The sequence below is a fragment of the Eumetopias jubatus genome, unplaced genomic scaffold (assembly GCF_037043125.1).
Source record: "Eumetopias jubatus isolate StellerSeaLion01/CBP00866 unplaced genomic scaffold, mEumJub1_p1.0 scaffold_13, whole genome shotgun sequence".
NCBI classification, from domain to species: Eukaryota; Metazoa; Chordata; class Mammalia; order Carnivora; family Otariidae; genus Eumetopias; species Eumetopias jubatus.
In genome coordinates, this window is record NW_028274819.1 from 81,892,582 (window position 1) to 81,918,711 (window position 26,130).

General features: G+C 37.8%; 1 protein-coding gene across 1 annotated transcript in view; it reads left to right on the forward strand.

Annotated features, from left to right (window-relative positions):
• Positions 1 to 26,130, forward strand: part of ARHGAP42 (Rho GTPase activating protein 42) — a 302,672-nt gene that overhangs the window by 96,364 nt on the left and 180,178 nt on the right. Inside the window, exon 3 of the mRNA XM_028119626.2 lies at positions 7,674 to 7,735. Within this exon, the coding sequence (XP_027975427.1) occupies positions 7,674 to 7,735 (62 nt within the window). The remainder of the gene's footprint in view (positions 1 to 7,673; positions 7,736 to 26,130) is intronic.

Genomic DNA, 26,130 nt, shown 5'->3' on the forward strand with positions numbered 1-26,130 from the left:
GTGTTAATTCTAGCCATTCTGACTGGTGTGAGGTGGTATCTCATGGAGGTTTTGATTTGGATTTCCCTGATGCCGAGCGATGTTGAGCAGTTTTTCATGTGTCTGTTGGCCATTTGGATGTCTTCTTTGGAAAAATGTCTGTTCATGTCTTCTGCCCATTTCTTGATTGGATTATTTGTTCTTTGGATGTTGAGTTTGATAAGTTCTTTATAGATTTTGGATACTAACCCTTTATCTGATCTGTCATTTGCAAATATTTTCTCCCATTCTGTCGGTTGTCTTTTGGTTTTGTGGACTGTTTCTTTCGCTGTGCAAAAGCTTTTTATCTTGATGAAATCCCAATAGTTCCTTTTTGCCCTTGCTTCCCTTGCCTTTGGCGATGTTTCTAGGAAGAAGTTGCTGCGGCTGAAGTCGAAGAGGTTGCTGCCTGTGTTCTCCTTTAGGATTTTGATGGACTCCTGTCTCACGTTTAGGTCTTTCAACCATTTGGAATCTATTTTTGTGTGTGGTGTAAGGAAATGGTCCAGTTTCATTCTTCGGCATGTGGCTGTCCAATTTTCCCAACACCATTTGTTAAAGAGGCTGTCTTTTTTCCATTGGACATTCTTTTCCTGTTTTGTCAAAGATTAGTTGTCCATAGAGTTGAGGGTCCACTTCTGGGCTCTCTATTCTGTTCCATTGATCTATGTGTCTGTTTTTGTGCCAGTACCATACTGTCTTGATGACGACAGCTTTGTAATAGAGCTGAAAGTCTGGAATTGTGATGCCGCCAGCTTTGCTTTTCTTTTTCAAGATTCCTCTGGCTATTCGGGGTCTCTTCTGGTTCCATACAAATTTTAGGATTATTTGTTCCATTTCTTTGAAAAAAGTGGATGGTATTTTGTTGGGGATTGCACTGAATGTGTAGATTGCTCTAGGTAGCATGGACATCTTCACAATGTTTGTTCTTCCAATCCATGAGCATGGAACGTTTTTCCATTTCTTTGTGTCTTCTTCAATTTCATTCATGAGTATTTTATAGTTTTCTCAGTACAGATCCTTTGCCTCTTTGGTTAAATTTATTCCTAGGTATCTTATGGTTTTGGGTGCACTTGTAAATGGGATCGACTCCTTGATTTGTCTCTCTTCTGTCTTGTTGTTGCTGTATAGGAATGCCACTGATTTCTGTGCATTGATTTTATATCCTGCTACTTTACTGAATTCTTGTATGAGTTCTAGCAGTTTTGGGGTGGAGTCTTTTGGGTTTTCCACATACAGTATCGTATCATCTGCAAAGAGTGAGAGTTTGACTTCTTCTTTGCTGATTTGGATGCCTTTGAATTCCTTTTGTTGTTTGATTGCTGTGGCTAGGACTTGTAATACTATGTTGAAGAGCAGTGGTGATAGTGGACATCCCTGCCGCATTCCTGACCTTAGGGGAAAAGCTCTCAGCTTTTCCCCATTGAGAATGATATTCGCTGTAGGTTTTTCATTGATAGCTTTTATGATATTCAGGTATGTACCCTCTATCCCTATACTCTGAAGAATTTTAATCAAGAAAGGATGCTGTACTTTGTCAGATGCTTTTTCTGCATCTGTTGAGAGGATCATATGATTCTTGTTCTTTCTCTTGTTAATGTATTGTATCACGTTGATTGATTTGCGGATGTTGAACCAACCTTGCAACCCAGGGATAAATCACACTTGGTCATGGTGAATAATCCTTTTAATGGACTGTTGGATCCTATTGGCTAGTATTTTGGTGGGAATTTTTGCATCCATGTTCATCAAGGAAATCGGTCTGTAATTCTCCTTTTTGATGGGGTCTTTGTCTGGTTTGGGGATCAAGGTAATGGTGGCCTCATAAAATGAGTTTGGAAGTTTTCCTTCCATTTCTATTTTTTGGAACAGTTTCAGGAGAATAGGTGTTAATTCTTCTTGAAATGTCTGATAGAATTCCCCTGGGAAGCCATCTGGCCCTGGGCTTTTTTTTTTTTTTTTTTTTTAAGATTTTATTTATTTATTCATGAGAGACAGAGAGAGAGAGAGAGAGAGAGAGGCAGAGGGAGAAGCAGGCTCCCAAGGAGCAGGGAGCCCGATGCGGGACTCGATCCCAGGACCCTGGGATCATGACGTGAGCCAAAGGCAGACGCTTAACCATCTGAGCCACCCAGGCGCCCGAGGCCCTGGGCTTTTGTTTGTTTGGAGATTTTTGATGACGGCTTCATTTCCTTAGTGGTTATAGGTCTGTTCAGGTTTTCTATTTCTTCCTGGTTCAGTTTTGGTAGTTGATACATCTCTAGGAATGCACCCATTTCTTCCAGGTTATCTAATTTGCTGGCATAGAGTTGCTCATAATATGTTCTTATAATTGTTTATATATCTTTGGTGTTGGTTGTGATCTCTCCTCTTTCATTCATGATTTTGTTGATTAGGGTCATTTCTCTTTTCTTTTTGTTAAGTATGGCCAGGGTTTTATCAATCTTGTTAATTCTTTCAAAGAACCACCTCCTAGTTTCGTTTGTTCTACTGTTCTTTTGGTTTCTATTTCCTTGATTTCTGTTCTGATCTTTATTATTTCTCTTCTCCTGCTGGGTTTAGGCTTTATTTGCTGTTTTTTCTCTAGCTCCTTTAGGTGTAGGGTGAGCTTGTGTATTTGAGACCTTTCTTGTTTCTTGAGAATGGCTTGTATTGCTATATACTTTCCTCTCAGGACTGTCTTTGCTGTATCCCAAGGATTTTGAACAGTTGTGTTTTCATTTTCATTGGTTTCCATGAATTTTTTAAATTCTTTAATTTCCTGGTTGACCCATTCATTCTTCAGTAGGATGTTCTTTAGCCTCCATGTATTTGAGTTCTTTCCGACTTTCCTCTTGTGATTGAGTTCTAGTTTCAAAGCATTGTGGTCTGAAAATATGCAGGGAATAATCCCAATCTTTTGGTATCAGTTGAGACCTGATTTGTGACCTGGGATGTGACCAATTCTGGAGAATGTTCCATGGGCACTAGAGAAGAATGTATTCCGTTGCTTTGGGATGGAATGTTCTGAATATGTCTGTGAAGTCCATTGGTCCAGTGTGTCATTTAAAGTCTTTATTTCCTTGTTAATCTTTTGCTTAGATGATCTGTCCATTTCAGTCAGGGTGGTGTTAAAGTCCCCCACTGTTATTGTATTGTTGTCAATGTGTTTCTTTGCTTTTGTTATTAATTGCCTTATAAAAGTGGCTGCTCCCTTGTTAGGGGCATAGATATTTACAATTGTTAGATCTTCTTGTTGGATAGACCCTTTAAGTAAGTTATAGTGTCCTTCTTCATCTCTTATTAGAGTCTTTGTTTTAAAATCTAATTTGTCTGATATAAGAATTGCCACCCCAGCTTTCTTTTGGTGTCCATTAGCATGGTAAATGGTTTTCCACCCCCTCACTTTCAATGTGGGGGTGTCTTTGGGTCTAAAATGAGTCTCTTGCAGACAGCATATTGATGGGTCTTGTTTTTTCATCCAGTCTGATAGTCTGTGTCTTTTGAATGGGGCTTTTAGCCCATTTACATTCAGGGTAACTATTGAAAGAAATGAATTTAGTGCCATTCTATTGCCTGTAAGGTGACTGTGACTGTATATTGTCTGTGTTCCTTTCTGATCTTTGCTGCTTTAGGCTCTCTCTTTTCTTAGAGGACCCCTTTCAATATTTCTTGGAGGGCTGGTTTCGTGTTTGCAAATTCCTTTAGTTTTTGTTTGTCCTGGAAGCTTTTTATCTTCTTTCTATTTTCAATGACAGCCTAGCTGGATATAGTATTCTTGGCTGCATATTTTTCTCGTTTAGTGCTCTAAAGATATCATGCCAGTCCTTTCTGGGCTGCCAGGTCTCTGTGGATAGGTCTGTTGCCAATCTAATGTTTCTACCATTGTAGGTTATAGATCTCTTCTCCCGAGCTGCTTTCAGGATTTTCTCTTTGTCTTGAGATTCGTAAATTTTAGTATGAGATGTCGGGGTGTTGACCTATTTTTATTGATATTGAGAGGGGTTCTCTGTGCCTCCTGGATTTTCATGCCTGTTTACTTCCCCACATTAGGGAAGTTCTCTGCTATAATTTGGTCCAATATTCCTTCTGCTCCTCTCTCTCTTTCTTCTTCTTCTGGGATCCCACTTATTCTAATGTTGTTTCATCTTATCGTATCGCTTATCTCTCGAATTCTGCCCTCGTGATCCTGTAGTTGTTTATCTCTCTTTTTCTCAGCCTCTTTATTTTCCATCATTTGGTCTTCTATATCGCTGATTCCAACTTCTGCCTCATTTATTGTAGTAGTTAGTGCCCCCATTTTTGATTGCACCTCATTAACAGCCTTTTTGATTTCGACTTGGTTAGATTTTAGTTCTTTTATTTCTCCAGAAAGGGTTTCTCTAATAACTTCCACGCTTTTTTCAAGCCCAGCTAGTATCTTTAAAGTCATGATTCTGAACTCTAGGTCCGACATCGTACTAATGTCCGTATTGAGTAGGTCCCTGGCAGACGGTACTACCTCTTGTTTTTTTTGCTGAGGTGATTTTTTTCATCTTGTCATTTTGTCCAGAGGGGAACAGATAAATGAGAGAACAAAATGCTAACAGGTTAACAACGTCCCTAGCAAATATACTCTATACAAATCAGAAGAGACCTGAAACCAGGGGAAAGGAAAGGGAAAGAAAGAAAAAAGAAAGAGAAAAGAAAGAAAAAGAAAAATTTAAAAACAAACAAAAACAGAACAAAACCAAAAAAAAACAGAATATGATCAAGTATGATCAGGTAGTGCATAGATAAGTGCCACACACTAGATTTTGGGTGTATTTTGGTCTGTTAGAAGAAAGTGGCTGCAAAAATTTTAAAGGAAGAAAGACTTATATATGTACAAAATAAGGGTTGAAACAATGAAGGGATGGCAGATGACTGTAAAGATGAAACTTATAAAACGTTTTATAAACGGAATTCATAAGAAGTTGTTTGAAAGAAGAAAGAAGATTTAAAAAAAAGATAAAAGAAAAGAAAAAAATGGGAGAGACTGTGATCAGGCAAGAGACAAAACAAAGCCACACACTAGTGATTTAGGGTATATTTTGATCTGTTAGAAGAAACTGTATATCAAATTTTAAAGAGAGAAGAACATATATATGTGCCAACAATAAGGGTAACTACTATGAAGGGCTAAAATATGACTCTAAAAATGAAAAATAAAAATAATTTTTTAAAAAGGGGATTGATAAGATGTTGGTTGAAACAGGGAAAAAGAAGTATTCAAAAAAAACCCCACAAAAACAGTTAAAAAAATTAACTTTGAAAAACTAATGAATCATGGTAAAAAAGCCATGAATTCTATGTGCAGTATTCCCCTAGCGCTGGAGTTCTCCCGTTCTTCTTGATCGGTAAACTTGGTCTTGGCTTGCTGGCTGTTCGTGCTGATCTTCTGGGGGAGGGGCCTGTTGCCATGTTTTCCAAATGTCTTTGCCGGAGGCAGAATTGCCCCGCCCTTGTCGGTCTGGGCTAAGCAAGCTGCTTGGGTTTGCTCTCAGGAGCTTTTGTTCCCTGCAAGCTCTCGCCACAGCTTTGGAGGACCAGGGTGGAAATGGTGGCCTCCCACTCTCTGCCTGGAGGAGCTGAGTACTTGGGGCCCCGCTCCTCAGTGCGCCCCCAGAGAAAAGCAGTCAATCACTCCCGTCTCCTTGGTCTCTGGCTGCACTCCGCGCTCACCTGGCCTGTGACCGAGCTTTTATATCTCTGGCACCCGACCCCGTGTGGAGTCTTCAAACTTAACAGATCCCTGCGGTGTGCTCCCTGCTGCTCCTCCTGGGTGAAGGGGGGGAGTCTCCCCGGCTCTGCTGCTTGTTCAGTCCCTGGTGGAGGCGCAGTGGCCCGAGTGGGCCGGGGATCACAGTTTATGACCACTCCGCACTGCGAGCCCGCACCTCTGCTCCGTCTCTGCACCCAGCTTCGCCGCTCCAATACCTGGGAGCTCTGGCGCACTCAGGCACCCCCAGTCTTTCTGTGACCCCGAGGGTCCTGAGTCCACACTGTACTGCGAGGTTTCCACCTCCCGCTTAGCCACTGGAGTGACGTCCCTCAGCAGAACCGACTTCTAAAAGTTCCAATTTTGTGCTCCGCTGCTCTATCACTTGCCAGAAGCGGCCGACAGAGGCCCCCTCCCCCGCCGTCTATCCTCCCGAGTATCGCCTCGGATTCACTTCTCCGCATGTCCTACCTTCCAGAAAGTGGTCGTTTTTCTGTTGAGAGAGTTGTTGCTACTCTCCTCTTCGATCTCCTGTTGAGTTTGTAGGTGTTCAGAATGGTTTGATCCCTATTCAGCTGAATTCCTGAGACAAGACGAAATCCAGGTCTCCTACTCCTCCGCCATCTTGCCTGTAATTTGGAATTCCTGAATGGAAAACATTCTTTTTCTTAATAAGTTCTGAGACTCTTGATTTATTTTCCTCACTTACCTGCCTTCATTGTAGGCTTTATGCCAGACTTACTAGACTTCTACTTACTGATTGTTTTTAATATTAGTATGGGTAGGAAGGAAATGGTAGGGAGCCTAAAGAATAAAGACATAGAAGGGAAGGTTCAAAGCTTAAATAGAAATCATTTTTGCATTCATTTGCATTATTTGTATTGTTAGTTTTGTAATCAAAACATTCCAACTTTAGTTAAGTATAAGATATAGAAATTGATGTGGATGAATTACTGTTTTACAATTGCCATTTGGGACTATGCATTTTTAAAGAATATGCTATTGTAAGTCCCAATTTATTTTTTGGTTTATTCTCCCAGTGCTTTTGAGTATTTGATACTTGTCCCAAGCCAGAGCAATAGGAGTTCTGATAGCTCTGTAAAGCAGCCCTTCTTCCACCTAACTAGGGAGAAGCTCTGCTTTAGAGAGCTCTCTGAAGTTGTAATGAGCACCAGGTGTCGTATGTAAGTGTTGAATCAATAAATTGTGCACCTGAATCTAATATTACACTGTATGTTATCTGGAATTTAAATAAAACTTTAAAAAAAGAAGAAAAAAAGTAAAGCAGTGCTTCTCAACTTCAGTATGCAAATGGGTCACCTGAAGATCTTATTAAAATGCAGATTCTGGTGTGAGGCCTGAATCTATATTTCTAACAAACTCCCCAAATGCTGATGCTGGTAGTCCTTCTGGCCACACTGATGACTCACAGTCTAAACTACCTTGATATTGGAGTAATACAGAATACAGAATCTAGTTTAAGTATCTATAACTGTTAGGCTTCTAGACAGAAGTCAGTGGGAGATGTTGCATGACTGGCTTCTACTAAGTACACCTAAGTAGTACTGGATTTATTGCTTCTTAGAGATTTAATATATTCATTATTTGTAGGATTCTGTTTAGAAGCAATTTCAGTAGTAAACTTTTATTTATTAATTTAAGTTTTATACATTACATAAAGTGTATTTCCCTAGTGTCTTTGAAGAAAAAATATACTTTGTGTGTGCTAGACTTTAATTTGCAGGAAACAAATATCTGTTATCTATAGCTATTAGTCATTGAGATCCTACTGTGTATACTGATCTATGCTTATAGAAGTGTAAAACCAAAGTATATATACACATTTATAATCAGCTTCACTGTAACGTTTATTCCTGTGCAATTAGATATTAGCATTGAAAAGAGGTTAATGCTTTTTTTTTAATCTTCTAAATAGCTCAGTCACTAAAGGAATTTGCAAGATTACTCATTGCAGTAGAAGAAGAAAGGAGGAGACTGGTAAGTCTATTCCCCATTTTTTTTAAGAATAAAGCTTTGTTTGGACATATTAAAAGAAAGACTGAAACTTCTGAATTAGACTTAGCTATACCAGACCTTATAATGTGATAGATGTACTAAACATTACAGAAAAGATTTCTGAATATGATTATCAGTTATTGCTGATGAGATATATACCATTTGTGTTTATTTCATTTGTTCATCAGATGTAAATTATATTTACTTTGCTTTCCAGTTAGTTCTTTCAAGAATGGAAAATATTGAATTGTCATTGTAAACCCATTCTAATTGAGTAAACTTCAAAAAAACTTCAGTGTTATAATAAAGATACATTCTAGGTATTAAAGACATTTCATAGAAGGAGCAAGTAATTTTGCCAGGGTGTTAGCAGGAAACCAACTTTTTCTTTCTTTCTTTCTTTCTTTCTTTCTTTCTTTCTTTCTTTCTTTCTCTCAAGTGTTGAGGAGACTTTCCTAAAAAGGTGACATTTCTGTTGTGTCTGAAAGGCTGGGAGGATTTTGCTTGGCTGGGAAGAGTGGGGAAAACATTGTAGGTTGATGGATTGATTTATGTGACAGCATCAGAGCATAGTTATTAGTAATACATTTATTCATTTACCAATATAATTTTGTACCCATTTTGTTCAAGTATCTGTGAAGGCCTCTGTGACCCTGGCTTCCCATTTGTATATGGGAAAAATAGTAGTACATATCCCATACGATCGTCGTAAAGCATTTGTAGCAGCACCTGGCATAAATGTTGATGGTAATAAAGATGTTATGTGTTACTTATAGTGAGGGTTTCAGACTTGTTTAAAATGTCATCTTTATCACTGGCTTGACCATTCTTTTGGGGAATTATATATACACCTATGTATTCAATGTGGATTAAATGTAGTGTCATTCTGCTAACTGGATAAGGAGAGCAGTTTCAGGAGGATGACCTTGACTCAGGGAATATTGCCTGAGCTAAGGAAGAACCACACAACTATCACTTAGCAGTCATATAAGTGAACTTGAGTAGAGGCCACAAGGTGGGAGAAAGTACTGTGTAGATTTTTAGAATAAGACAAATGGATGCTTCTTAGAAGGTATTAGAAGATTGGTAGTTTTAGCCATATATGGGGTTTGAGAGCTGGGCTAAAAAGTTTAGTGTGTGTTATAGGAAGGCAAAATTGTTAGTTTCTGAAAAGAATGGGAGAATCAATATGGGATTTAGGGAAGATTAATTTGGTGGCCCTGTGAGAGAGAGATAAGGTGGGGGTGCCAAGGGTGACTATATTTTCTTAGGAAACATCAGGGTACCATGGTCTGGTACAGTAGTAGCAGATAAATAGCCATACAGAGTAATAATCTGTGTTAGATACATATAAGCCATTATGGGAGACTTTCTAGGGAGGTCAGAGAAAGCTTTTTTGTGGAGGTAAGTTTGATTGGAGTCTTAAGACTAAATAGTACACTTTCCAGTGCTTTATGCATAATCCTTACTCCAGTTCTATGAACTATGCAATAGAAGTCCAAGTTTGATGGGGAGATATGAGTAGGAGGTGCCTTAAGGCCCAGGGAGGAGCTGATGATGAGAATGGGAAAAAGTGGTTAGGGAGATGTAAAAATAGAGTTGTAAATGGTGTGGAAGCTGGGGGAATATATGGTTCAAGTTTGAGTGAGGTTGTTATTCAAATCCTGTGCAAGTAGTTTGGGAGAATGATAAGCCAACTATCATGGTCTATAATTTTAGAAAATGTATTGAAAGAATATGGGAAAGTGTGTTGTAGTTTGTAAGAGTAAAAAGAACCAAAGAAATGTTCTTATAGCGTTGAGGAAACCTGTAGACACCAGGGGAAAGGCTCCTCCTCTGAGCTGAGAGGAAAGAAAGAGCATCAGTTAAAATATAGAACTTTAGACAATAAATTTTTTGGACAGGAGATAATAGTGTCAGGAAGGAGTGGTCATCTGCTATAGGAGGAGTTTATAGAAATAGTTTAGAAAGCCAGGAGCAGGTTATGTAAGAGAAAAGGGCCTATGGGTTAGTGATAATGAGCCATTAAAGGTAGACATCATAAAAAATGTCAAGGAAAGACTAATTGTCTCATCGATTTTTCTAACAATACCCAAAGCCATGGACTGAGCAGTAAGACGAGGTAGGAGGTCAGATTCAAGTGGTGGGCACAGAGGATGTGCTCGATTATAGGCACATGGGTTTGTGTAATATGAAAATGGGTCTTGATTGATTATAGCGATAGCTGAGGCAGGAGGTGACTGATGGCTTTAGAAAGCAGAGAGGACAAGCATTACTACTGCACTATGTTGACGGTTCACTAGCAATAAAAGAAACTCTGAGACAAGGATGTTGTGACTGGGAGTGGGAGTTGAAACATGCTGAATTTGGCAGTGGAGCTGGTCCAGATAGTAATGAAATTAAGATGTGGCTAAGGAGGGAGACAGATCTTAGGAATCAAGAAGGCTGAGCTCATAGATTGGATGTTTTATGAGCAGAATCTTGAGGTCATCCAAAATGATGACTGAATAAAAGGACAAAAACCGATGAGAAGAAATGACCAGGGAATGTGGTAGTGTCTTATAGACAGTGGAAATAGAGATTGAAATGCTAACACTTAGTGTTTCAAAGATCTTCATTCCTGCCTTCAGCCGTGTTTCTCATGTTGGGGCAAGGAGGAGATTCTGCATTCATGAGTGAAGTTATATTGCAGGTTTTGATTGCTTTAGCTGTTGTTTCAGGGAAGATCTGAAATAAAGAATGCAAAATAATGAAGAGAAATCTATAGATAAAAGCCTGGTGGATTACATGTCCACAGAGATTATATAAAAGTAATTATTAAACATACAATCTAAGTATTGGGGTATCACTTCCAGTCACATGATGTTACTACAACCAAAGGTATAGCTGGTAGCAGATTTTGCAAAGATTTGCTGAAGAATTTCTCTTTTAAAAATTTGTACTTCATTTAGGAAGTAGAGTATTTTAAGTGTACTAAAAGTATTAAGGAGTTCTGTAATTGAAAAGTAATTATGTTTTTTCAGTGATTTATTATATATTAATTGAATTTGACCAAAACCTAAGTTAAAGTTAGAACAGCGACTAAGCAAAAATAAAATCTCAAGAAGATGATAGAAGACACCTAACAGTTTAAACAAATTCTCTTGTTTTCAGTGATTTACCATACTTAGTAAGATGAGTACATCATCTAGGTAGCCTAAAGATTGTTTGCAGAAAAAAAAGCCCGAAGAAATACTGATTTGCTTTTTGAAGAAATGGGGCCTCTTTTTTAGTTCCTTACTAACTTGAAGTATTGAATTAAAAAATTCTGCTAAAGCCAACTAAAAATGCATAGTTTTAATGCAACAACAAAGTGACTCAGAGACAGTGATAGGAAATACCCATTTCAGAAACTTTTGGGGGTATAGTTTATCCTGTCTCATACTCCTTGCTGGAAAAACCATCCTCCAGGATACAATATTTTGCAAGTTGACTGACATCTGCCATCATGTGGCTATGCAAGAACAGCTTTTAATGATACAAATACAAGAAGTAATTTAATAGCCCTTTGTAATGACCTTAGTAAAATGCTTATTACTTACAGTGAAGATATTGGTATTGATCAGTGACATGGGTTCTTTTTTTTTTTTTTTAAGTGCATCTTTAGTCAAAATGTTAGAATTTTTCCCCATAGAATGCAGCACTTAAGTGATTAGAGAGGCTGTAGATCAGATGTCCTGTTATAAAGACTCTGGGTCTGTCCCCAGCACAAGGAGTGGCACTAAGCCATACCACTATAGGAACTGCTGTTTACTTCACATCACAGCTAACTTGGCTGTGCACACACCATCATTTTAGTCCAGGCTGTCCAAAATTAATTTGAATAAATACTAACATACCAAGATAACACCCGAGGGAAACATGAAATGCTTATTTGAGGCCTTCTGAAAGAGATCTGGGTAACCTCTTTTTTGTTATTTGTATTGAAGTACTGAATTTGACTCTTTAGGCCTTTGGGCTTGACATTCCTCTTCCTGAATCCCTGGAACCATACTCTACCCATCATTCTTTCCTTCTCAATACTCACCCCCTTGTTCCCTGTTCTCTCTCCCCACTGGCTTTCTTTCTACTCCCCTTAATGTACAGCTTCTTTTGGACTTAGACCTTTGAATTTTCCTTTCCTCTGCCTTGAACAGCTTTCCTCTGCCTTGTCCTGATCCATATCCTCTCAAGACTGGTTCCATCTTGGGGCACCTGGGTGCCTTAGTTGTTAAGTGTCTGCTTCAGCTCAGGTCATGATCCCAGGGTCCTGGGATCGAGCCCTGTGTCGGGCTCCCTGCTCAGTGGGGAGCCTGCTTCTCCCTCTCCCACTCCCCCTGCTTGTGTTCCTTCTCTCTCTGTCAAATAAATAAATAAAACCTTAAAAAAAAAAAAAAAGACTGGTTCCATCTTGTCATTCAGACTTGAGCCCATATATTCCGCTGGGGGTCTTCATTTTCCATACAGCCTAAATGAGTGCCTTTTAAATACCTGCTCTCATGCAGCTTGCATTCTACTGGGCAGACATTAAACAAATTATTTCTGGGGGTGGTGAGAGCTAAAAAGAAAAATAATGTAGCTGATAGGAGATCCTGCTACTTACTGAGATGAATAAAACGATGGGAAAAAATACTTAAATTTTGAATCTATTTAGATGCCTACTGGGTATCGAAAGTAGTCTTGTCTAGGGAGCATCTTACATATATGAGGCTGGAGTTCAGGGGAACACATAAATTTTGAAGTTGTCAACATGTAGAGGGAATTTAAAGCTATGGGAATGTATGAGATCACTTGGTCTATGAGTATATAGACAGAAGAGAAATGGTGGGAGGATTGAGCGCTGAGGTGCCTTGAGTCCAGACCTTGGTCAGATGAGGTAGAATCAACAAAGGAGATTTAGATCAATAGGAGAACCAGGAGAAAGCTGTTTGGACAGCTTACTCAAAGTCCCATTTATTCACTTGGCTTATAACAGAGATGGGGGATGATAATAAATAGAAAGGTGTAGGACGTGGACCCAGTGACTGCAGGGTTCTTCAGGATGGAGGGTCCAAATTATCTGGTCCACCCTATGCTGTTCCTCTTTCCCTTCCCCTGGGCCCCTTACTTTTTGGGTACTCTGAGTCCCTAACTTTGACAAATGTGGAGTGTGTATGTAGCAATATAGATTTTTTTTTTTCTTAGCTGTATCTTTGTCAACAATTGAGGAAGCCTCAGCTTCAGAATATTTCAGCTAATGTTTATCTTGAAAAATTTATACAGATGAACTTAATTCTTCTAGTTTTCATTTTGATTAACTTAAGAAACTATTTTTTTTAACAATTATCACCCACAACATTCACATTTGACCGGTGTATAAGTTACAAATTTTGTTTTAGTTTTCCCAGGATTTATATTGTTTCTTTTTTCTTTCTTTCTTTTTTTTTTTTATTATTATGTTATGTTAGTCACCATACAGTACATCATTAGTTTTTGATGTAGTGTTCCATGATTCATTGTTTGCATATAACACCCAGTGCTCCATGCAATATGTGCCCTCCTTAACACCCATTTATTCACTGCTCAGATCAGTCTTTTTTTATACTTGGATAATAGAAGTACTTTCCTGAAATGGGCTAAGTGTCTGGGTATTACTTTGGAACAACAAAAATCATGAAGGGCTGGGAGTGGAAATTTACAACCTTAACCGTTGTTTCTTTTATAAGTGTATTAAAACCTCCATTTTCCTTTCTTACATTTTTTTTTAAGTATAAGCAGTCCAACATAAGGATTAATAGGGAAGAAATCAAAAGTGATCTTTCTCTATTTATGTTCTAACAAAATTAGATCTTTATTAAAAAGAATATATGTGTCAGAAATGTGAATTACTTGGTTATTGATACAAGATTTTGAGCTGTCATGAGTCTCAAGATATTTAAAAAATATGTGACACCTAATACATTAGACACTTGTCATATGTGGCTATTGAGCACCTGAAGTGTGTTAGTTTTTATGTGGTTTGTATTATATTTCTACTGGGAGGCACTGCTATAGATAATAGTTAACCTGGAGGGTTTTCAAGGTAACTGGCTTTGCTATAGTTGCTTTATATTTTTAACTAATCTGTTTTTAGCAACCCTCTGAGGTGTATGTTATTAATACACCCAAAATTTTAAAGAAGAGTAGTCTCAAAGACACATAGCCAATAATTAGTACTGTGAGGATTTAAACCCAGGCTGTTGGGTTCCACAGCCTTCACATAATCCATAATGTTACAAACTAAGACTTTATTTTAATTAGAAGTTGCATAATAACAATAGCAAACACGTATTGTCAATACAGTATGTGAGGTATATATATAAAATAATATACTCGGAGGTATATTATTTTAATATCTTACAAAATGAGGGAAGAACACAGGGATTATGAATTTTGAAATTAGATTATTTTTTCAAATTTTTCGTATTTTAAAATCTCATCATACTTTCATCATATTTCATCATATTTCATGCATATATTTCAGCAAAAACTCAGCCCATCAATCAGTTGACATTTTCCACATCAAATTTCGGCATGTGGGGGTCAAAAATATGCACTAAACCTATTTAAGTCCCATCCCCCACCCCCTACCCTCATCACCATCTTTGAACCAAGGATTCATGGAATTGGAGAATGTTTTAAATGTCAAAAATTTCATGTCCTTATTTTTCTTGATTAAAGATGATTTCCTTTGTTTAACCTTTTGACATAAATGTTTGTATTGCTCATATGCCATCAGTAGGTGATGTTGATTATCCCTGAGTTTCTGGGCATTGGTACTGTAAATACTAAGTCCAATTAGGTTTTTTTTTTTATTTTTTTATTAACATATAATGTATTATTTGTTTCAGGGGTGCAGGTCTGTGATTCAGCACTCTTACACAATTCACAGTGCTCACCATAATACTTACCCTCCCCAGTGTCCAGCCCCCAGCCACACCATCCCTCCCACCCCCCTCCACTCCAACAACCCTAAGTGTGTTTCCTGAGATTAAGAGTCTCTTATGGTTTGTCTCCCTCTCTGGTTTCATCTTGTTTCATTTTTCCCTCCCTTCCCCTATGATCCTCTGTCTTGTTTCTCAAATTCATCATGTCAGTGAGATCATATGATACTTATCTTTCTCTGATTGACTTATTTTGCTTAGCATAATACCCTCTAGTTCCATCCACGTCATTGCAAATGGCAAGATTTCATTTTTTGGTGGCTGCATAGTATTCCATTGTATATATAAACCACATCTTCTTTATCCATTCATCCAATTAGTTGTTGTTGTTTTTTTATTGTCTCAGTTAAGTGAAGCATGGTAGCCAACATTCTACATGCATGAGTATTGATTATATTTCTGGTATATTTTAGGTTAACTTTTATTAGAAACAAACTTTAGGTATGCTATACACCAACGTTTTTATATAGTGATTTCACCTGAAATCTAAAAAAATAAGCCATCTCAGTGTTCTCCATGTTCACAGTTCTGATTTTCACATTTATTGAATTGCAGAGGTTTCCTATGATTTCCCATTATTTGGTGAAATACTAAGGTAGAATTGGGAGGCGGCAGATCACACACAATTCAGCATGACTGCAACACTAGTGGATTTAATTTTTTATTGGTAACGGTCCTAGTACTCCTTTGTATTTTTTAAAGTGTGCAAAGTACTTTTATGTACACTTTTATCTTTACCGCAATCCGAAACTGAGCTCAGACTGCAAATGAGTTACTCAAGGTAGTACATACCACTAGTAAGTGACAGACGCGAAGATGTAGGACTCCTTTTCAGGTTTTTGGACTTCCAGCTCACTGGAAGTCATTAACTCATATCCTCTGTCTTCTCTTTTTTATTGAAGAGCAGAGGCCTGCAAGGGCAAAGGCCTGATCGCTTGTATTTTTTTCCATGTATATATTGGGTATTCTGAATGTGTATATTGGATGTTTCCATGTATATATTGGCCATATTAGTTGGCCAAAATTTAGTAGTGTTTAGTTAACACATACAGAAAAAGAAAAGGTGATTGTTGAGAGTTATCACAGCTTATTTACCATTTCTCAGATTGTTTGAGTTCATTATGGACAAGTGTAAGAGAAATAAGCTTTCTTTGAGGACATTTGTTAATTTAGTATGAAAGACTTGAATAGGGTAATTGCTAGGATTTCAGAAAATACTTCAGAGTGTTCATACTTGGGAATTATGTCTTTTGATTTTAAATGAAAGAAGACTTAGGACACTTAAGTGGAAATGTTTGTTAAAATTCTAAAATTTTCTTTTAATAGGTATGATCAGTGGCCAGACAGTGAAGCCTGCCCTGGCAGGTGGCTTATTAGTTATTTTGTTGCTCATTGACATTTCTACCCCAAAGTATAAGAAAGGGGAATAAAAGAGATAAATCTGAAAAATTTCAAATTAGCTCTTGAAAAAGGATTGTTGAAAAGAAGGTTGTATGAGAGATGATAGACTCTGAAAAACAAACTGAGGGTTCTAGAGGGGAGGAGGGGAGGGGGATGGGCTAGCCTGGTGATGGGTATTAAAGAGGGCACGTTCTGCATGGAGCACTGGGTGTTATGCACAAACAATGAATCATGGAACACTACATCAAAAACTAATGATGTAATGTATGGTGATTAACATAACAATAAAAAATTTAAAAAAAAAGAAGGTTGTATTTTCCTTAGTAAAATTAAGGTTTGTATGCTCAAGTATTGCTTGAGCCGTCATGGCTAGCCATCAGCCAAGGTAAATTAGCTGGTGCAGATTTAAAAATGTATTTGTATTTTGGTATATCGGTTTCACTAATATCTGGATATGATTTTTGTGTATGTGTGTGTGATTGATGCCATTCTCACAGGTGGTATTTCATGGGTATATATCAAATTCCTAGATTTAAAGATTTTAAATGAATAGATGATAGTAGGCATTCATTCTTTATATTTTCCTGTTTCCCAAGATCCCTCTGTTCTTTTTTAAGATTAACCTTGACTGTATGGAAGGATTTAAAGGGAAATTTTCCACCAGATAGTGCTATTTTTAAAGGAATTAATTTAAAATAGGATGCTTGAATTAAAAAGTTTCACATGTTTTTCCGGTCAAGATATAAACTGGAATTGAAGATTTTCTTTTTAATTTTGCTACTTTGGCATGATTCTTTGGGTGTGAAGTTTTCTGTTGCTCAGGGCTGTCACTATTCATATGAGCTACAGTAACCTGCTGCTGGATGTGCTGCCCATCTCTTTCTTCTCATCTCTAGTTCTTGCATCTTCCTGTCTTTGTCATTTATCCCAGTTGAATAGGCTGCTTTCCTTTGGAATCTTATAATTACACATCATGTTGAAATCTTTCTATTTTTACCTTTCTACTTTTCAGAAATACCTTTACTCTGATGTCAGCCATCATTTCTCATTGGTACACTTGGGGATGTGCTAGTCTTTACTGCATTTATAAACCATGTTCTGTTTTGTTGTTGTTTTTTTTTTTGATGGGAAGTACAAAGATACTTTGATATTATAAAGGATAAAATATATAGAAAGCCATTGTGTTACCATTCCACAAAAGTTCTTTAAGACCTGGATGGGGTATTTGATTTTAAAGGGCAGAGAAAATGTACCTAAGTAGATACAAAGTAGACTAGAAAAACATTAGTAAAAGAGATCATGAAGGGAAATTTTAAATAATGTAACAAAGCTATGGATCCTTGGGAAATATCAGCTGACAGACTAATGGATACTCAGAAATAAGGGATTGAGGTATTCTTTAGTGAGCAGAATGTTTTTGTCCTTGTTTATAATTAAACCATAGTCCTAGTGTCTATGTACTATCAAAGAAGTTACAAACTTTATTACCATCAAGGTAAAAGAGAATGAAGACTTTTTTTTTAAATTGAGATAATTATAAATTCACACACAATTATAAAGAATAATACAGAAATCTGGTGTATTCCTTACCCAGTTTCTCCTAATGGTAACATTTTGTAAAATTAAAGTATAATAGCTTATTATATTATACTTTAAGTTATAATACTAATTAAAATTAACAAATTATTCAGAATCAGAATTTATAATTGAAACCCAAGTCTGACTGTTGGATTCTTATCAAGATGCCTTGGGTTATTTCACATTGCAGTTTGTTGTGTGTCACCCAGGACACTCATTTGTAAGGCAAATAGAAAATTGATGGTGGAGACACTGGGGTATCTCATTTATTTGTGGGAAACATGTTGCATGTGAGATTCTGGAGCATCTGGACTCATGGACTCTGAGGCCTCTAAGAGGCTTTTTATCTCAGCCTTTCATTTGCTTGTCATCTTCATTCTTAGTTAGCTTCTTCTACAAGGTGAATCATAAACACTGCCACTATACCTCGCAGAAATTCTTTCTGGAAGGGACCTGTCTGGCTTCCCCTGGTAAACTAAAAAACAAAACAAAACAAAACAAATTTAAAATGAACTTTGATTGGCCCAGCCCAGGTCACTTAAAGACCCTTGAGCAATGACCCGAGGCCAAGGGGACAGAGTAGGTTTCATGTGTTCTCTGAATATCAGGGCTGTTTTCAAACATAAGGGAATTGTGGTGATTTGGAAATTACCCAACTCTTGTATTACAGCATAGTAATGGCCTTATGAAATTTCTAATTAACATTGTCATTTGAACAGAATAGTATGCTAATGAATTGTGTCTGAAATTTTACAGGCGTTAGAATACACTATGTTCATTCTTCCAAACATTGGAAACATTCACTTTAAAAATCAGGAAATAGACAAGGATGTACACTCTTCCTGCTTAAATTCTGTATTGTTTTGGAGGGTCCAAGTCTGTGGAGTAAAATAAAACCAATGGCATAAAAGATATAAGACTTAATTTAGTTTATGTCATTGTATCATTTCTTGATGTGATTATCCCACATAGAAAATTCTAAATCTACAGAGAATTTATTAGAAATAAGATTCTAGCCAGGTTGATAGTTATAAATAACATTGTTATACACAACTTCAGCTTGCAACAAAAGAATAAGTTACTTAAGAATAACCTAGCAAAGGATGTGCAGGACTTTTGTGGTGAAATCACAAACCTTTATTTTAAGATACTAAAGAAGAACTAAATAGAAAAAAATATATAGTGAATCAGTGAAAAAGAATGATTTTAACCAACTATGCTAGATAAGAGACGAGAATTTACTGTAACAATCTAACTTATAGAAATTTGATTAACTTGTTACTACTGTAGTGGTAAACCACAGGCTGGTCCTTTTTTCTTTAATATTTTATTTATTTATTTGAGAGCGAGAATGAGATAGAGCATGAGAGGGGGGAGGGTCAGAGGGAGAAGCAGACTCCCTGCTCAGCAGGGAGCCAGATACGGAACTCGATCCGGGGACTCCAGGATCATGACCTGAGCTGAAGGCAGTTGCTTAACCAACTGAGCCACCCAGGCACCCCCAGGCTGGTCCTGAAGATAGTATATTTCCTTTTTTCTTGGAAATGGATGACCACATGGAAAATGTGGTCACCCTATGAAGAACTCACTTTAACAATATTTCCAGACTTCTGCTAAACTTTTAGATCTTTCAGACAATTTCAACAATAGAAACACTGTTTGAAAAACTGGTCTACTCTTCATTTGTATGACCATATCTGGTGGCAGAAAAGTGCTCTACATAGTAATTAGTGTATTTCTTTTTAATTTTCTCATGGCAAAATAAAATATCCCCACTGATCTAGGATTTTTCATTCTGTTCACTGTATCTGTCATCCACAGTGTAATTTCTGCTCACCACATACAGCAATACTACTTAAGTGATGCAAACAAAATGCATTTTCTATAGTCAGCATGAAACCAGAATGCAAAGGTGAGAAAGTCTCAATTCCAGTGAATTGTTGACATCAAGTAAAGCCCTATGATCCTCAGGAGTTTTTCTTTTTTTTTTTCTTTTATAGAAGTGTTTTGGCTTTTCCCAAAGTATAAAATGGAAACCACTAGCAATACGTTAGATATTAAGTATTATATGAATGAACATCTTACATTTTAGTAGTTCCATATTTATTTTAATGTGGATTTAACAGAAATTATTGCTTTGGAGGAAGTGAGTCAGTGTCTATTTATCAGATAGTAATAGGTACTCTGGAAAAAGAAAAATAAAGGAGGATGGGTAGTGGAGGTCTGTTTTAATGGTGTAGGTATGTAATTGGAGGGGTATAAGTATGTTTTAATGTAGAGTAGTCAGAGAAGAACTCAGTGATTAATAAGCAGAGACCAGACAAAAGGAAGAGCAGTTAGTCCTGCAGGTCTCTGATGGAAGTCCTTTTAAAGTAGCTCACACAACTCAATAGCAAGTGCAGAGACCCTGAGGCTGGAGAGTATTTGGGGGTATTTAAGGAACATCATAGAACCCAATGTGGTTAAGGTGAGGAATAAATGCAAAAGGGGGAGAAGAGGTGAAGTGGGATGGGGTGGAGAGATGGGGGGATGTAAAGAGTATGGAGGCCCTACAAGGAACTGGACTTTTGCTCCGTGGAAGGGTCTTTCAGCAGAGGAGTGACAAGAACTGAAATAGAATTTTAAAGGATTACCCTGACTGTTATGTTTCCTATAGACTGTAGAGGACAAGGTTGAATACTTATCTCCTAACTGCGGATATCAGTCAGGTTATTTCATTAGGTAAAAGACCATGGTGACTTGCACCAGGATGAAAATGGTAGAAGTGATCATATTCTGGCTTATTTCATAGGTGATACCAATAGGATTTGCTGATTGATCAAATATGGATTGTGGGAGAGATGAGGCAACTATACTTCATGGGAGTAGTTTCTCTAACTCAGGACTATTGACATTTTGGGCCAGATAAATTTTTGTTTGGGAGTTCTGTCCTGTGCACTGTAGCATGTTTAGCCACTTCCCTGGCCTCTATACTCTTCATGTATTCCTCACCACCACCCCACCCCTGCCCCCAGTGCCAAGTTATACCAACCAAAATTGTCTTCAGACATTTTGTCCCTTAGGGGGCAAAGTCAACCTGCTGAAAATCACTTATCTCATGCTTTTATCCTGATGGGGATCTTCAGATGGAATGATCATGGTGGGGGACAGGTATGTATAGTGGGTATTCTCAAGAGTTTCATTTCACCCATGTTAAGTAATTAGACAGTCAGCTGGAGCTGTTGAATAGAAGTCAGGAGAAGTCAGGGCTATAAAAAGAAATTTGGCCATCATCAATGTATAAGTGGTATTTAAATTCCCTGGAGGTTGTATGAGATTATGCTGAGAGTGAGAGTAAGTAAAGTTGATGAAGTTTAATTGACAAAATTGTAAATATGTAAAGAATTTTTAGTTAGTGATTCCATGAAGAGAATACCTAAGAGTGACGTTAATATTAACTTTGTGTTTTTCAAAAATTGTGGTAAAATACACATTATTTAATTTACCATTTTATCCATTTTTAAAGTGTACAGTTTAGTAATAAGTATATTCATTATTGTGCAGCCAACCTCCAGAACGTGCAAAACTTAAACTCTGTGCCCATTAAACAACTCCCCATTTCCCCTCCCCTCATCCCCTGGCTGCCATTATTCTACTTTTCTATTTCTGAGTTTGACTACTTTAAATACTTCGTGGAAGTGGAATCATACAATATTTGCTTTTTGTGACTGGCTTTTTTTCACTTTGCATAATGTCCTCAAGGTTTGTGTGTATTGTAGCATGTGTTGGAATTTATTTCCTTTTTAAGACTGAAGAATAATCCTGTGTGTGAGTATATTTCACATTTGATTTATCCATCTGTTGATGGATACTTGGAATGTTTGCACCTTTTGGCTATGGTGAATAATGCTGCTATGAATGTGGGTGTATAAATACCTCTTTGAGACCCTGCTTTCAATCCCTTTTAATTTTTTGAGGCGCCACCATGCTGTTGCCCATAGCAGTAGCACCATTTCATATTCCCACCAACAGTGCACAAGGTTCCAGTTTCTTTATATCCTTCCTAACATCTACCCTAACACTTGCTGTTTCCTGTTTGATTGATAGAAGCCATCCTAATGGGAGTGACAACTTAGGGATTTAAGTTTGCTTTTAGATGTGGTTGGGGTGGGCGAGGATATATGCTTTGTATCTATGAATTTTAAAGGTTAACAGACAATGAACCTTTTAAAGCAACAGGAAACTGTTTCAGAAGACACTGATGAAGAGCATACTTTCTGGTAGGACAGAAAATGTCAAAACAGTGACTTTTTTTTACTATGTGTTTTAAGTTGTTAAATGATCAAGAATGATGATTGTTGTGGCAACAAGAGTGTAATCTTTGGTACATTTATACACTGGATAATTCAGTCATTTGAAGGTTCATTATTTTAATTTGCAACAGTTAGGTAAGAGTATTTTTTTTTTTACCTTTTACTTTTTACAGGCAAATGTTTAAAAGGTTTTACTGCCAGCTCCAGAAAACGAGAATAGTTTGATATTTTCATGCAGACCTCTCTTTGTTTTATAACTGGAGCTTGAAAGGAGGTGAGATGAACCGCAGTGGAGGGAAAGATAAAACTGGGAGTTGAAGCAGCTTCATCGGGTCTGATCATTGCCTTGTTGAGCATGTGATAACATGTGGAAGGATAGGCCTAGAACAAAAGAAAGATAAAGTCTACCAGAGCAATAACTATTTCACAACATTGGCAGATTTCCACACTGTCAAAGCCTCTGGAAGCCCGTCTCATCAAAAGTGAATCAGGCAGTGGGTAGAGATGTGGGGCTTGGCACTCCAGAACAGAGGCATTTACAGTTTGAAGAGGGATTCTCAACCTAGGACTTTTGACACATCGGGCAAAATAACTCCTTATTGTGGAGGACTGTCTTGTGCATTGTAGGATGTGCATTGTAGGATGTTCGGCATCTCTGCCCTCTACCCACTGAATACTGGTAAGAGACCTCTGACCTGATGATGCCAGCTGGGATAAGCCAAAATGTCTCCAGATATTGCCAGATATCCCCAGTTGAGAACCCCTGGACTAGTGTGTTTACTGGAGGCCCATTTCAAATATATCTGGTACGGTGTCTCAACATTATCTGCCTTATAGTTAATTGGGAGTGCTTAGCGGTCTCTTAGACTTAATAAGCTCTCAAGATAGGGGTGGTTTCTTGTCTTTATTCTCTTTAATGCCTAATGTTGTTTTTTGATAAGTGGAAGCTCAGGTAAGGGTTGCTGAATTGAATTCAGATGAAGTGTATTTGTGTAATAACTAGTGTTGCTTAATCTCTCTCTATGTCAGACACTGTGTTAAGCACTTTTGCGTACTCTTACTTAATCCTCACATCCACTGTTTGAGCTAAGTTCTGTTATCCTACTTTTATAAGTGGAAAAATTGAGGCCTACCTTTTGATGTTTATAAGTAGCAGAACTGAAAATCTGTATCCAGAAATGCAGCTCTAAACCATACAACCAACTGCTTCTCTAGCTGTCTTCATCCCCAACAATTCCCAGGGCCTTGCATGAGGTCTTTGGTTAGTGAGTACTGATAGTTCACAGAACCAAACCAATATTGTAACCATCTGTTTATAGGAATGTCATCAGAATTCCAGCTTGGCATGTCATTTATTTTTTTCATGAAGTAATTTCATAAGTTACAAACCATTCATATTGGCTTCGCTAGACTAAGAACAGGTCTAGCATGGGAAGACCACAGGCAAAGGGAATTACATTGCTTGAAAAAGGCTAGGAATGCCTGCTGATTTACCCCTCAATGTGCTTCTGCCTGTTCCTGCCATCCTCCTTCCTCTAGAGTTATTTGGTTCCCTTTAATTTTGTTAGCTTCTTGGCCAGGCACCAGCATGTGTAAGTGCAGTCATCCATTAACCCATTATTCACCCATTATTCTTGTCATCTAATGGCCTCTGTGCTATAATAGATATCCTAGGGAATGAGTAAGACAAGTGTCCTCTCCTGAGCTGCTGAGTTATTGGTGGAGATGTACATAAATAGCATCAGTGATGCATCAACTGATGACAGCCAGAAGACCCGTACAGGTAGAGTGTTAGGGAATTCAGAGGAGGGAGAAATTACTTTTAGTTGAAAGGATTTAGAAAGGCTTTGTGGAGGAGACAGAATTTGTACCAGGTCTTTTTTTTTTTTTTTTTTTTAATGATTTTATTTATTTGTCAGAGAGAGCACAAGCAGGGGGAGCGGCATGCAGAGGGAGAAGCAGGCTCCCCGCTGCACAAGGACCCCAATGTGGGACTCGATCCCAGGACTCTGGGATCATGACCTGAGCCAAAGGCAGACACTTAACCGGCTGAGCCACCCAGCTGTCCCTGTACCAGGTCTTAAATGACATATGCCAGCAACAGCAGGTAGAGAAGAAGAGGGGAGGAGGGAAGGAAATGTGAAGTGACAGAAGTGAAGTATAGGGAGAAAAGGACTGTTTGGCTGAGCCACCTGTTCCTGGGGTGAGTATTGAGAATGCATTCCTCCAAAAGGATACAATGTAATTGTGTTTTTAGAGCTTGTTTGTAAATAGGAAAATACAAGGCAGACTGATAAGTGCTATGGTTCTAGTTCAAGGCGGTATAAGGTTCTCTGGTTCCTGGGAAGTTTTGTCTGATTGGGAATATCTGAGAAAGCTGAGCCTTGATAGTTGGGTAGGATTTCAGCCAGACCATATAAAGGTGGCGGAAAAAGCACTGTGATAGAAAAGAGAACATGAGCAAATATTAGGGAGATGTGAAAACATGGGTGGCTTTAGAGGGAAAAACTTGGTTTGAGTGATAAGGGTAGAATGAAAAAAAAATCCATATTATGGAAAACCTAGAAGTTAGGTAAGGAGTTTGGACATAGTTCAGAAGGCAGTAGAACTTCAATGAGTATTTTCAGGTTACGTCATCAGAGCTGGAGACCCTGGTATGTCACTCCCTCAAAAGCAGGGCTTTGATTCATTTTTGCATTAACAACATTTAGCAAGGAACCTGGATTAGTAAATGCATACTGAATAAATCCATTTTGTCGGTAGTGGAATAAAGCTATTGTATTAATGCTGAGAGGAAATGAGATCCTAAATGATAACTCTACTAGTGGAGATGGAGAGGGAGAGATGAAAGCAAGGGGTGCATGGAAATAGAAGGGATGGGGCAACATCTGATTTTGTGGGAGTAAAGGGTAGCAGAGATGAAAGAGGTGGAGATGGTAGTAAGTTACTATAAGAAGGAGGATGCCAGTGTACACGGATGGAATGCTGAATGGGAGAGGGTGGGGAAATGTGTTGAGTTTAGCTTGGGATATTTTAGGAGAGGCAGCATAGCATAATGGTTAAGAACACAGATATGAAATCAGTATATCTGCCTCTTATTAGCTGTGGGTGACCTTAGGCACATCACTGTAACATTAGTATGTTTCAGTTTCCCCATTAGTAATAGGGTAACAACCTTCCCACTGTAGGGTTATTATGGGCATTAACTGAATTAATATTTGTAAAGCTCTTAGAACAGTGCCTGCTACATTAAGGCTAAATAATTATTTTTTAAATAAAATCAGATTACTATGAAGCTTTTCAAATGTGTATCCAAATGCAAAATAATGAAGGGGTTTAAGGTTAGTACAGGAATAGCTTGATTTTAAGCCTGTGAGCTACATTTTCCGCCCTTGATATTCAGGAACTCTTGATTCCATATTCAGGAATTTCTGTATGATTTCTCAAGTTTTTATTGACAGTTTTTGTTACAGAATCCTAACCTACTAGTACTGCCATAATTCTTGGTGACAGTAGATGTTGAAAAAGTACTATAAGCCACAATAAAGTCTTTGGTTTCATGTTTACATTGGTAGTTCCTAGATAACACCTGCTAATTGCCAAAGAAGTGTGACCATAACCTCTTCTCCATAATTTTGCAGATACTCTTAATTTTTACAGATCCCACATTGATTCCTACTTCTGAGTTAGCACTGAGCTTATTAGGTACTTTCAAAGTAGAGTTAGGATAGGGTAAGCCAGAAACAGATAAAGACCAAAGTCACAGGGTGATGTCCTTAGTGTGTTTCAAGACTGCTGTGGTCAATATTTGCCCAGTTGCTAAATGGTGTCAGTTGGTGTTCTCATCTGCAGAGGGACTTTTGAATGTTCTTTGCTGCCATTTGTAATGTTACTGAGAGAAAAAGAAAGCATCTATTTATATTTCTTTGGAAAGTTTTAAAGAGACTAGGAGTTAAGTGTCTGACTCTTGATTTCAGCTCAGGTCATGATCTCAGGGTCATGAGATCGAGCCCAGCATCAGGCATTGTACTGGGCTGTGGAGCCTGCTTAAGATTCTCTCTCTCCCTCTCCCACCCTCCCACCTAAGAAATAATAAAAATAAATAAATAAATAAATAGACTTTAAA